The 13,863-nt window shown below is 52.1% G+C and overlaps 1 protein-coding gene across 5 annotated transcripts in view; it reads right to left on the reverse strand.

The window, feature by feature from the left end:
- Window positions 1–13,863, reverse strand: part of SCRIB (scribble planar cell polarity protein) — a 40,880-nt gene that overhangs the window by 1,475 nt on the left and 25,542 nt on the right. For 3 of the 5 annotated variants that reach the window (XM_031552944.1, XM_031552945.1, XM_031552943.1), the window contains 5 exons: window positions 10,040–10,129; window positions 9,335–9,412; window positions 6,041–6,355; window positions 5,506–5,586; window positions 13–175 (listed from right to left, as the gene is read on the reverse strand). In XM_031552944.1, the coding sequence (XP_031408804.1) occupies window positions 13–175; window positions 5,506–5,586; window positions 6,041–6,355; window positions 9,335–9,412; window positions 10,040–10,129 (727 nt within the window). Of the gene's footprint in view, window positions 1–12; window positions 176–3,977; window positions 4,280–5,505; window positions 5,587–6,040; window positions 6,356–9,334; window positions 9,413–10,039; window positions 10,130–13,863 lie in introns of those variants that run through there. The other 2 variants (XM_031552947.1, XM_031552946.1) reach the window with 2 other exon arrangements.

Below are 13,863 nucleotides of genomic sequence, written 5' to 3' on the forward strand. Positions count from 1 at the left end.
GGCTGGGGGGTGGCGGTGGGGAGTGCATGCGCACCCACGGTGCGCCAGGCGGGTCTCCCTCGCCGGGCTGCTCTGCAGCCTCTCTCTCTACCAGCAGGACGATGGTGGGGGAGGACGCGGTAAGCAGCGCTACGGCCTGATCATGCCTGGCTTCTGTCATGTCTACCCCATTGATCTAGAACAACCCGCAAACTCAGCGTCAGACCATCACCTGGGCACGCCTGGCATTTCAAACACACCCCCCCCGAGACCCACGCTGACGCCCTGCCCCTCTCAAAGTCCGCCTCCCAAAGCGCGGCGTAGCTCAGAACACTCCTTCCTGCCTTGCAAAGGGACCCGGGCAACTTCTCATTCCTGGCTGAGCACAATCCTCCTTGCAGACAGCTCACCGACCCCTCTCACCTCCCTGCACACTTCCAAGCTCTAGCAGCACCAACGATGCTCCAGGGGACTACAAAGACCGATGGCGATGCACCACCTCCTGGATGCTCCCAAGCTAGCTACGGTCACTTCAGCTATTGCTAAGACTATCTGCACATTCATGACCAAGAGAATCCCTTCCACTCCTTGTTGGCACTCCAGCTTCCCTACCGGGTCACAAAAAAGAAGCCCAAATGGTTGCGTTAGAGGAATGGATCCAGTGACCTTAACAAGGGAAGAAGGCAAAGCAGCGATTCCCAGAAGTGATGTCATGGCACACCAACGCACCGTGCCGTCAGCTGCCTCTGAACGCGGGCATTTGCCCGTATCAATCACTCCACGCTTGGACAGAGGCGATGAAGAGCTGAAGGGCAGAATCTGATGTGCGGTGGGACCTGCTGCGAGCCGCTGGGCTGCTCTCCGCCCACACTGGGCAACGTTATGGCAATGATGGGAGGATGGCCCCAGTTTGAAGTCGTAAAAAGTGGACTACGGGTATAAAATCATTTGGAAGCACCGAGGGTGAGATTCAATCAGTCAACAGCAAACGGCTGGCGGACAAAAGGAAAAGTGGAATTCTTCTGGAGAAGGAAACGTAATGCAATACGCTCTGCAACCTTGCTACGGCATCACACGATATCATGAAATGAAAGACACAAATGCTTTGGACAAAGAGGCACTTGCAGTGCAGAGGGAAGCAGCAATGTCATTTGCAAAGCACTGGAGTGACCTCATCTAAAAAACTGCACTGTTGTCATTCTTCACCCTAAGGAAATAAGAACATCTAATACAAATTAACAGCGTGAACAAAATGTGCAAGGAAAAGCTTGCAGGGCAAGCACAGGAACAGCCCTGCCTACAGAAAGAAGAGATAAAGCAGCCTGACTAGAAGGGATGTGCTATTCTCCACGAGAATACAAGGGACATTAAGTTGAGAGGAGAGCTAAGCTGGATGCCAAAAGGACCAGATGTGCCACGGAAACACTAACTTTAAAAATTAAAAGGTTCTTAACGTTCCGAAAACACTTTCCAAAACGAACAACAAAGACGTGAAAACAGCAGCTGCTCAGATCAAGCCTATGAAATAACAGCATAACTTCTAACAGTCACAGCAGCTGGATTTTGTAGCCTGATTGCCCGCTATCTAACCCCCAGAATTATAATAACGACTCCCAGGCTCCTTCCAAAATAAGAGTTTCTGGGCAAAGTTGGCTGCACGCTGTCTGAGGGGGACCAACACAACCACTGCTCAGCCCATCGCATCCAAGCCAGCTGTGCTCCTCTGCCAACGCAATGGGGGTTCAGACCTCAGCAGGGATTCTGTCACCCTACCCGGGGCTCCCAGCAATGCTGCCTGCTCACAGCGCCGTCACCCGACAGCCCCACGACAAACAGACACGTGAGGCAGCTCCCGGTTGTGACACAGATGGGAAACTCTCATCCCCGCAGCCTTTCCTCGTACACTGAGACATCTGTCCCCAAAGTACACCTTTGGCACCGACCACTGAGGAGCAACACGGAGGTGAAGAGGTCAGCCTGCACATCAGCACACAGGAAGAGGCTCCAGGAAGGAAGCACCCAGGCCATGGCCGGTCAGCATAGAAGACAAGGCAGTAAGCAGGAAAGACAAACAGACGCACAAAGCTAATGAAGAGCAGATCGGAGACAAGACTCAGGGCACTCACAGACGGATCGTGAAACAAACTGCTCATATGGTAACATTATGGCCTGATTTTTGGGAGGTTCTGCGTGATCCTCATGGATAACATCCCAACTGGGAATATTCTATGGCTTTTTTTTATTTTTTCCCACCACTGATGCGAGTGGTCGGACCACAGGTATACAGTGGCATTTCCCCAGATGCCAATGGATGAGGACACAAGGGGTCCTTCACTCACAGCACCTCCCATCTAACAGCCCTTGGCAGAATTTTCTGCATCAATTGCTCAGTAGGACTCTCGTGCATCACCTGCTGCTACTACTGCCCTCAGCCTCCCCCAGATAAGGGTTCTTCTGTTTAATCCCAGACCTATCCCCAAAAACTAGCTGCCCTTGGCCACTGCTCCCAGTCCTGAACCTCCCTGCTAGATCTGATGGTTGGACTGATGATCTCCGTGGTCTTTTCCAACCCTGATGATTCTATGATTATCGAGCAATGTTCAAACTCTCCAACGTTACCTCCCTGCCCCACACGCTTCCTGCCCCACGTCTTCCACCACCGAGGTGACTCTCAAGATGTCCATCGCAAAACTGTGTCAGGGTCTGACTCGTAAGAGAACTAAGAACATGGAGAAGGCTGGAGAGTTTGTAATCAGTCACTGGTGAGCTTCGTGGGGTGTTAACTTTGAAGAGATACAGACTGGGCTCTTCAGTTTGTGCACCCAAAGTTCCCTGAAGAAAATAAAGGGAGTTTTCCTGGCCCTTCCCTGCAGAGAAGTCCAGGACAGTGCAGAGCACAGGGGAAGACCATGAAACTGTGTTGGTTTTCTTTCCTCAAGAATCACAGAATCCTAGAATGGCCTGGGTTGCAAAGGAGCACAGCGCTCATCAGTTCCAACCCCCTGCTGGGTGCAGGTCGCCAACCAGCAGCCCAGGCTGCCCAGAGAATCCACAGGGTGCCATAAGGATCCATAGTGAGCCACAGTGATCCATAGGGTGCCATAGGGATCCACGGGGTGCCATAAGGATCCATAGGGTGCCATAGGGATCCATAGGGTGCCATGAGGATCCATAGGGTGCCATAGGGATCCAGAGGGTGCCATGAGGATCCACAGGATGCCACAAGGATCCATAGGGTGCCACAGGGATCCATAGGGTGCCATGAGGATCCACAGGGTGCCAAAAGGATCCATAGTGAACCACAGTGATCCATAGGGTGCCACAGGGATCCATAGGGTGCCATAAGGATCCATAGGGTGCCCATAGGGATCCATAGGGTGCCATAGGGATCCACAAGGTGCCATAGGAATCCAGAGGGTGCCACAGGGATCCATAGGGTGCCATGAGGATCCATAGGGTGCCATGAGGATCCTTAGGATGCCACAGGGATCCACAGGGTGCCACAAGGTTCTAAAGGGTGCCACAGGGACCCATAATCACAGAATCACAGAATCCTAGAATGGCCTGGGCTGCAAAGGTCCACAGCGCTCATCAGTTCCAACCCCTGCTGTGTGCAGGTCGCCAACCAGCAGCCCAGGCTGCCCAGAGCCACATCCAGCCTGGCCTTGAATGCCTGCAGGGATGGGATGAGCATCCACAGCCTCCTTGGGCAACCTGTGCCACTGCCTCACCACCCTCTGGTTGAAAAACTTCCTTGCCAAGAATTCTTTGGCAAAGTGAAACAAGCACGACTAGGATGACTTCGTTCAGTAGCCTTCTGCCTGCTGGACCTACAGACTGCATCCTAACCAGAGCCCTCCTGCTCTCCCTGTAGGAAAACACAAGCAGCCTGCAGAGCACATCTGGTTCATCATCATGTCCTGAAAAGTCTTCCAAACAAACAAACAAATAAACCAAATCAAACAAAAAAAAAACAAAAAAAGGGCAATCACTGCTTCAGAAAAGTTGTGACAAACAGGGACTTCTGTCACATTGACACGGTTTCGAGGTGAACAGGTTTTCTCAGCATCCAGGGCAGTTCCACGGGCCTGACCTTGCTGTGGATTTGTCCAGAGATGGGGTCAAACTCACAGGGCTGCTCACGCATTTCTTCGAATGAGCAGAAACTCTCAAGGAACAAATATCACCGAGGAGATACGAGAGGTCTCAGGATGTAACACCACCACCACGTGGATCTCACATTTAGCACTGCACCCACAGGAAGGAAAGGCAGAAGAGCAGCTGCTACCAGGAGGAATGCCTGCTGGGGCAAATGTTTACGAACAGTTTGATGTGAATGGAAATGCCCATGGATGTGACCATAAAGATGCAACAGGGTTTGACTTCTGACTCCATTCTGAAATGTCATCATTCCTTCTTGCCACAGGCAGAGCCAACAAAAGCCATGCAATGGGCAATCGTGCCTCTCAGTCATGCCTCCGTGTCAGCGGAGCATCGAAAGAAGAGCAAAACCAAAATAATTTCGGCTACGGGGAGGGAATCTTCACCAGGAAGTGTAATAGCAGGACAAGGGGTAATGGCTTTAAACTAAAAAAGGCAGATTTGGATTAGACAATAGGAAAACCTTCACTGTGTGGGTGGTGAGGCACTGGTTGTCCAGAGAAGTGTGAGACGTGTTCAAGGCCAGGCTGGATGGTTGTATCCCTGCCCACAGCACAGGGGTTGGAACTGGATGGTCTTTAAGGTCCCACCCAACCCAAATCATTCCACGACTCCACGATTCTGTCTGACAACAACCAAGGCTTGGTTTTGGGAGGAGAGAGGAGCACTAGGAAACAAGGAGAGATGCTGTAGCAGTTCAGGTCTCCTGGCAGGAAATGACTGCCAGACCAAGGCCGAAGCTCTGTGCCAGACACAAAGCTTTGTGCCAGAGCAAATACAACGCAGCCCCCAGCCTAGGGATAGAGCAGACAGAAGCCAGCACTGACGAGGCTGTATCAGTGTTTACCCACGCCAGCTGGGTGGTAACACGTGCTCTTACCACAACAGCTGGATCAGAAACCCACCACCAGCACCGAGAGGCAGGAGCTTTCACCTGGAGGCAGCATGCGAGCTTGGGAGGAGGGTCAGGAGGCTCAGCAGGCTCTCCCCGCAGGAGGGGAGCCGGAGACACGTTAGGCAGAAAGACTGAGGTTAGAGGCAGCAGTGAGATCCGTATCACAGCACGAACAGGAGGGGAGCTGGGGCCAGAGGTCGAAACGAAAGCAGGGGAAGCACTCCGTGCGCCCTGCCCAGCTCCACGTTGCCCTCCCTCTCCTCCAGCCAGCGCTGCCCCTTCACATCCCTTCCCTTTGAGGAGCTTAAAAAAGGACTCCAAAATCCAGTATTAAAGATTAAAGAAAATAATATAAAGATTAAAGAAAACAGCTGAGGCAGGGCAGGGAACAGTACTTGAGCCTGCTGCCCCAAGGGCAGAGTCAGCCCCTTCCCATTCCCTCCTGCTGCTCCCCAGCCACCCGCACTCACCGAGATGACCCGGTCTCCTACGTGCAGGATCCCGTCCCGATGGGCTGCACCTCCCTCTGCAATCCGTGAGATGAAAATCCCCTGAAATGCAATCAGATGGATCAGAGACTCCCGTGCCTCCCCAAGGCTTTGCTCCCCGACACCAGGCGGGTCTCAGCCCATTCCCCTTCGCAGAAGCCTCCCCTGGCACTTTCCCTTCGTTCCTCACTCCAGCAAACCCCGTTCTGCTTCCGGAGCCACCTGCAGCATAGCCTTCACGTGGCCAAGAGCCCAGAACATATGTCAAGAGGACAGCAGCAGGATTAAATGTCACTGGCAGGGATTGCAAGCCTCAGCCCCACCTCCTTCTGAACTTCTCCCTTTCCCCGAGTTAAGAGCAGATTCTGCCTCTCAGCACCGCAGGGCAGCTCGGAGACCCCGGGCCATGCCTTGCTGCCTCTTGCACGCAGCGAGGAAAAGACCCCGTGCTGCCTGCTCAAGCAGTGCCGAGGTGCAGAGACTGGAGCCCCTTTCTTCCCAGAGAGCCGTCACTGACCGTGTCACCAGCCCGGTACGGCGTGGAGCCTTTGCCACCAGCGATGCTGAAGCCCAGGCCCTTCTCGTTGCGCATCAGGCAGGTGGAGTATCTCTCAGTGGGAGGTGCCCCCTCGGGTCGCTCCGGGAAGCGGAGGCCACCCCTCCTCTCTCGAGGGCTGTAGTCGTCCTCAGGGCGCAGCGGGGTGACGGTGATGGCGTTCTCCGGTTCCACCATCCGCTCCCTCAGGACCGTCATGGACACGGAGCTCCCCGACCCACGCAGCGCTTCCACTGCCACGTGGTGCTCGGCACAGTGCAGGGACACTCCGTTCACCTGGGGATGGAGAGAGCCAGGCACAACCCTGCCCTTCACCGGCACTGCTTCCACCAGCCCATATGGATAGCTACAGCCTTCTGAGAACTGCTCAGCTTGGAAAAGACCCGAAAGATCGCCGAGCCCAAGCACAGCCCAGCCATCCCAGCCCAACTCTAACAGCCCTCTGCTAAATCACGGCCCTGAGCACCACCTCCAGACGGTTGTTCAACACCTCCAGGGATGCTGACCCAACCGCCTCCCTGGGCAGCCCATGGCAGTGCTTCACAGCCCTTTCTGCACACAAGTTCCTCCTGACATCCAATCCAAACTCTTGAGGTCCCCAGTCTTGGTTATGGGTCTCTAGTCTGAGTTATGGGGTCCCAGTCCGGGATATGGGTCCCCAGTCTGCATTATTGGGTCCCAGCCTGGGTTATGGGGTCCCCAGTCTGATTTAGGAGGTCCCATGGGGTCACCGGTCTTGGTTATGGGTCCAGTCTGAGTTAATGGGTCTCCAGTTTGGGATTTGGGTCCTCAGTCTGAGTTACGGAGATCCCAGTCTGACTTATGGGGTCTCCGGTTCGGGATATGGGGGCCCCAGTCTGGGTGTGGAGTCTTCAGTCTGGTTTATGGGATCCCCCGACTGGGTTCTGGGGTCCCATAGAATCACAGCATAGAGTCACAGAACTGCTCAGGTTGGAAAAGACCTGAAAGATCACCGAGTCCAAGCACAGCCCAGCCATCCCAGCCCAACTCTAAGAGCCCTCTGCTAAATCACGGCCCTGAGCACCACCTCCAGACGGTTGTTCAACACCTCCAGGGATGCTGACCCAACCGCCTCCCTGGGCAGCCCATGGCAGTGCTTCACAGCCCTTTCTGCACACAAGTTCCTCCTGACATCCAACCTAAACCTCCCCTGGCACAACTCGAGGCCGTTTCCCCTCCTCCTGGCCCTGTCACCAGTGGACACCACTCCCCAGCACAAGCACAGTTCATCATCACACTGGACCAGGCTCTGAGCACTCTGATCTAGCTGTGGGTGCCCCTGTTTTCTGCAGTGGAGTTGAACCAGATGGCCTTTAAAGGTCCCTTCCAACTCACGACCATCCTACGATTCTATGATTCCCTGCAAAGCTCTGTGCTGTCACTGTCCCCACTGGGACAGACATCACCTGCTGCCCTTCAAGGAAGCTTCCCTCGTGCATGAGCTGCCTAAATCCTAACACAGTGGGTGAACAACTGGCCGACGGGTTGGCCTCAAAGAGGTGTAGTCAATGGGTTCCATCAGGCTGGTGGTGCTCTGCGGGGCTCTTAGGGCCCCTTCTCTTTGAATTCCTCACTCAGTGCCTTGAATACAGGACTCGAAGGAGCGGTGGTCCTGCGTGGGGCCAGGAATTGGACTCAACAATCCTTACAGATCCCTTCAGCTCACGATATTCTACAATTCTATGGTCCCAAATCTAATTCAAATCTAATCTCTCCTACTTCAGGGCATTTAAGATCCTTTATCCCACCGTGGCCTTTATTAGTGAGCAACACTATCCTCACTCTAGAGGGGAAGAGATATCCCATACCACTCAAAGCCAACGAGAACAGAGCCCAGACCTGACATGCCTCAGCAATGCCTGACTAGCAAATGTATTTGGGAAAGAATAAGAGTAATGTTGAGAGGGTACATCTGATTTTGCAGGAGGCACAGATGAATGGACATCACGGGGAGGGAAATTAGAACTGACAAAGAATCTTTTCCCAAATCTTTAACTGGAAAGGTATCCATCTTGCATGAAATCACATGGTGCCATAAATTTAATTGTTGAAAAAAGGAATATTCATTCATCTCTCAAAATCCTCTAGAGCTGACTCTACTTTTTCTACTTTTCTGCTTTTTCTGCAGCAAAATACAATACAATGCATGCAGCGCAAGGATGCAGGGTGGCACTTAAAACCCTGGAATACAGAAAAAATCAGACTAGATGATCACGTGGATACTTCTTTCTGAGCTAAAATTTCATGGAGTTCTCCAAACAATCGATCTTACAGCTGCAGAAGTAAACAAGGTAGCTTCTAGAATGCCAGAATCAAGTTTTTCCTCACCAAATCAATATAAAACTTCAAATTACATAACCACACAGTACTTTGTCTTCTACCACAGTCAGTGCCAGGTCGGGTGGTGAAAAAGAAGGGAACGTAGTCAGGCGGATGCCAGATCTCCACTGCCCATATACAGACCACAGTAGCAGGAGGGCATGAGACTCCCAGGGACACCACATCAGCTCTCACAAGCTCCAAATGCACTGCACTTATTCTTCTGGTCACTATCCAGTGCTGCAGTGACATCTATTCCCTGAAATCAATCTTTCCTCAACTGGATCCCAATCTTGTACAATTAATCACGCCTCAAATAATCTGGAGATAGGCATTTGGCTGGCGGGAGGTTAAGACTTATATTACAAGGTTCACTTTTAGCCTTTATAAGAACGTAGAAAGGGCAGCACGTAGAGGCTGGCTGCTCAGCCTGCTGGGCACATGGACGAACTCATGTGCATTTTTCTCTCCCTGATTTATAGAACTACAGAATCCTTAGATTTGGAAGGGACATTTAAAGGTCGTCAGGTCCAACTGCCCTGCAGTGAACACAGACATGCACAGCTTGATCAGGTTGGTCCAGCCTGGTTCAGCCTTCCCTTGCAAGTCTCCAGGGATGGGGGCATCCACCACATCTCTGGGCAACCTGCTCAGTGCCTCACCACCCTCACTTATGAAACACTTCCCTGGGGGAGAGTGAATGCAGGAGCGATTTCTATCCTTATAAAGAAGCAAAAGATTCAGGGTAATGTTAATTAAACAACCTACGCTTGGAGTCAGGAGGATTTTGTTTTCTTCTTGCACAGCTCCTGATACTCGATATGGCCTCCAGACCAGCGTAATGGATACAAGCATCAACCCACACCTCTCCACTCATTAAAGTTATTTATGTCCTCACAGCAGCTAGGCTCTTACCTCCAGAAGCTTGTCCCCAACACGAACCCCTGCACGAGCTGCAGGTCCCTCCTCTGAGACACGGGAAATAAAGATGCCCTGGAAAAAAAGAAGTGTGTTAAAGGAGATGGAGTCCATTCTCCAACTCTGTAAAGCACGGGAGGAGAACAGCCCATCTCATCCGCCTTATGGGAAAGGGAAATTTCTTGCCAGCCCCATACCCCGGATGTGAGGACATGACATTCACATCACCCCCATCAGGAAACGATAAGAAGGGGAAAAGATATTCCGCTCCCGTGGCTACCCTACAGGTGACAAAAAGGAAAAGGGGAGCACGAATCCTTTTCCAGTGTGGGGAGAACAGGACAGCTGATGCAATCACAAATGCTTAAGCCAACGCTGCACCTTTCTCCTTTGGAGTCCTGTGTACAACGACAGGTGGGAGAGAAACTGCTGTTCTCATCGCTGCTGCTGGTCAGTAGCACGAAGGCTCGACAAGTTGCGCCTCTGCACTCCAGCCCAGGGGTGAAACATAGCGAGCAGACCCCAGAAAGTGCTTTTAGTTGGTCCTTTACACCGTGCTACCGGGCAGTCGAGGGCTGCTCCCAACTGCTCTGCGAAATCCCACCCCAGTCACAAAGCTCCTACATACGGACATCCACCACACAGCTACAGAGGCAGTCCCTGACAGGGGTGCTTCCATAATGACACAGCCCAGAGCCTTACCTCGTCATCACCCTTATAGGGGGTGGAGCCCTTGCCCCCTGCGATGCTGATGCCCAGCCCCCCCGTCTGCCGCACGATAGTCAGTGTCAGCTGGAAGCAGAATGGACACGAGTTACACATCAGCACAGGCAGCGAGAATGCCACAAACATCTTGAGGAGCAAAGGGTGACGACTTAGAGAACATGCACAAGAGCACAGACTTTATCTGCATGCTTCTGCTCGTGTATTTATGCAAGCTTGGTATCCGTGTCTCAAAGGGACCAACGTTACAATATGGTTAAAGCATTTTTCACAGCCGAGTCCTGAACTCCATCTCAAGACCAAGAGTCAGTTTGCCTGCAATGAACACACTGGAATGAGATGTCCACCATAAAGCAAACTGAGCAGTGGGACAGGACTGGGTGAGGAAACAGGGACGGGGCTCTATCACAGCCCAGCTCTAGCACACAGCTCCCTTTGGGGTGCATGCTGTACAGCTGCTGGGAGACGAGGGCTGTCCCAATGAAGCATGCAGGCACAAGAATGGCACACCTAGAACACCTGGAGGGACACTTGGCTTTAGTGCGTTGATGGAAATCAATGTGTGACTCTGGAAAAGCCACTTGTCTTGTCCAGTGGCTCCTTCCTCTCCTCCCCTCTGCATGTGCAAGCTCAGAAACGTGGCTGTGCAATCCACAAGTCTCTCCTTCCCATTTCCCACCTCCACACACTGAATTACGGCCCCCTCCAACAGCAAAAATCTCCTCAAACTTTAACTGAAATTGCCTACATCCAGGACACCAACACAAACTGTTCTTCTTGCCCCAGACCCGAGAAGGAAGGAAGGGAGCATGCAGTAGGAAAGCGAAAGGAATGGGATAGACAGGAGACTCTGGGATCTGTCAGGGCCAAGGAGCCGGTGAGGTGAAGGGACAGAAATACACGGAGACTTCTGGAGAGAACCGAAGGTGCTGCCCTCCAGATGTCAGTTCTCTGGAAACAAAGTCCAGAATGGAGAGAGGCTGCTGCAGAGGAGTCCAGCTGCACCATCAGGTCCGTCTGGACCGGCCAGATAACACGGCGGGCAAAGAAGCAGGAAACACCTTCCTTAATGCTCTCCCTTCAAACCCTTCTTCACTTTCTACAGGGACAAAAGCAACATCCTGCGGGGCCTTCACCTGCTACCAAGATCAAAAGCCCCAGGAAATGCAGAACTGGAATGAGGCTCTTTGCCATTTCCTTAGTACGTCTGTAGTGCGAGACCTGCAGGCTGGATTAAACCCCAAAAACATGGATTTATTCAAGCGAGATAAAAAGGGGTGGTCTTTCCACAGCATTCTGCATCACTGACAGCACGCTCTGAAGCCAGTTATAGATTAGATACACCCTGCTTTACTAGCCTTTACTAGGCTGCAACTAAAAACATCCACCTTCTTTCCTCCTGCCTCACCAGGTTTTGACAATACTCTCAAGGCTTCTATCTAAGGATGCAAAACCCTTCAGCAATCACAGAAAACTAGATTCCCACACACGGACTACAGACGGCTTTAGTAATGCAATGGAGATGTTTCCGAGTAAGATAGTTGATGGTTTCAATCAGTGACTGGATGATTACGTCCAAATCGCTCTTTCTGTCCTGGTTTTGACAACGAGCGGGGAATAAACGACGCCACTGGTTGAAGTCACTTCCATTGCACGGCGTGTTGGTTATTGAAACTAACAGAAAGAGAAGTCACAGAATGACAGATTTCACAAATCCACTGAAACCAGACAAAAATTTGCCAGAAAAAACAAACAAACAAAAAAAAACAACAAAACAACTGGGCCAAGGGTGAAGAACCTCAGTGCACCTCACGTCCAACAGTGTAAACTGAAAACACAGACCACCAAGGAGGAATCAGATGTAACCAGGTTTAAAGACACTGCCAGAACAGCAAATGGGCTTGAATGGGATATAAGTGTATTTAGAAAGGGGATTTCAAACTCCCAGAGCAAATGAGTCCTCCCACAAAACACTGTAATAATAAGAAGAGCGTGGCCAGCAGATGGAGGGAGGTGATCCCAGCCCCTACTCTGCCCTGGTGAGGCCGCATTTAGAGTCCTGTGCCCAGTTCTGGGCTCCCCAGGTCCAAAAAGAGGGGATCTCCTAGAAGGAGCCCAGCGGAGGGGCACAGAGATGATGAAGGGCCTGGAGCAGCTCCTGTACGAGGAAAGGCTGAGTAACCCGGGGCTGTTCAGCCTGGGGAGGAGAGGACCGAGAGGGGATTTGATAATGTTTATCAATTTCTCAAGGGAGGCGGGAGGCAGACGGATGAGGCCAGGCCCTTCTCAGTGGCGTGCAGTCACAGGACAAGGAGCGACAGCCTAAAACTTGACCACGGGAAGCTCCGCGGCAGCACACGGAAGAACTTCTGCACGGCAGGGGTGGCAGAGCACTGGAACAGCTGCCCAGAGAGGTGGAGGAGCCTCCACCATGGAGATACTCAGTGCCAGCTGGACGCCCGCCTGCGAGACCTGCCGTAGGGAACTGTTGGGAGGGGGCTGCATTCAGTGACCTCCCGAGGTCCTTTCCTACCCCTGCGATTCTGTGAAGCTGAACTGGTGAACATCTGTTTGAAATCTACAAGAACGATATGAAATGAGTACATAGCTGACAAAAAAAGGAGCTGGCCCCAGCAGCCTATGCGTGCCCTTCAGTTTTCAATCCAGGGCTATGAAGATGGTGAAGGGTCTGGAGGGCAATAGGAGTGTGGAGCAGCTGAGGTCCCTTGGATTGTTCGGCCCAGAGAACAGGAGACTGAGGGGAGGCCTCGGGGTGGCCTACAGCTCCTTATGTTGGTCTGTAGCACCTCATATATTGGACTGCAGCTCTTCATGTCGCCCTGTAGCTCTTAATGTTGGTCTGTAGCACCCCATATATTGGACTGCAGCTCTTCATGTTGCCCTGCAGCTCCTCATGTTGGTCTATAGCTCCTCATATACTGGACTGCAGCTCTTCATGTTGCCCTGTAGCTCTCCATGTTGGTCTGTAGGACCCCATATATTGGACTGCAGCTCCTCATGTTGCCCTGCAGCTCTTAATGTTGGTCTGTAGCACCTCATATATTGGACTGCAGCTCCTCATGTTGGTCTGTAGCACCCCATATATTGGACTGCAGCTCTTCATGTTGCCCTGCAGCTCCTCATATACTGGACTGCAGCTCTCCGTGTTGGCCTGAAGCTCCTTGAGTTGAGCTACACCTTCCCCACAGCAGCCTCCAGCCACAGGGCTGCTTCAGAGCTGCTTTGACATCCACTGGCTGGAAGCACAGTAGCAGCTGTCCATGCTGCAAGGGATGGCACAGTCCCATCTCCGCATCATCTATCAGTGACTTCTCTCTGTATTTTTTCTCTTCTTCCATTTTTGCCCTTACCACCAATATCCATCACCAGCCATCCAGCAATGGTTCATCTCACAGTTCACAACAGGTCTGTGAAATTCCCCGCATAGAAACACGCTGCTCATCTGATTCTGATTCCTTACAGCAGCAGAAAGGGCAAATCGTCACTAAATGACAACAAATCCAGGGTTTCACATCCTAGGTATGCAAACCTCTCCATGGATGTATGATACTGGGACAGGAGGAAAGGCAAAATGGCAACAGCTGCCACTTCAGCCTGAAGTTGGTATTTCCCTGAGACGAGCAGAGACGAGGCAAAAACCATTTATAATGATTGCACTCAGCCCTAGCGAGGCTGCTCCTTGAGTGCTGTTTTCAGTTTTGAGCTCCTCACTGCAAGGAAGACAGCTGGGAGAAGAGAAGGGAAAGGAAGAGAGGAGAGGAGAGGAGAGGAGAGGAGAGGAG

Source organism: Meleagris gallopavo, chromosome 3, assembly GCF_000146605.3.
Source record: "Meleagris gallopavo isolate NT-WF06-2002-E0010 breed Aviagen turkey brand Nicholas breeding stock chromosome 3, Turkey_5.1, whole genome shotgun sequence".
NCBI classification, from domain to species: Eukaryota; Metazoa; Chordata; class Aves; order Galliformes; family Phasianidae; genus Meleagris; species Meleagris gallopavo.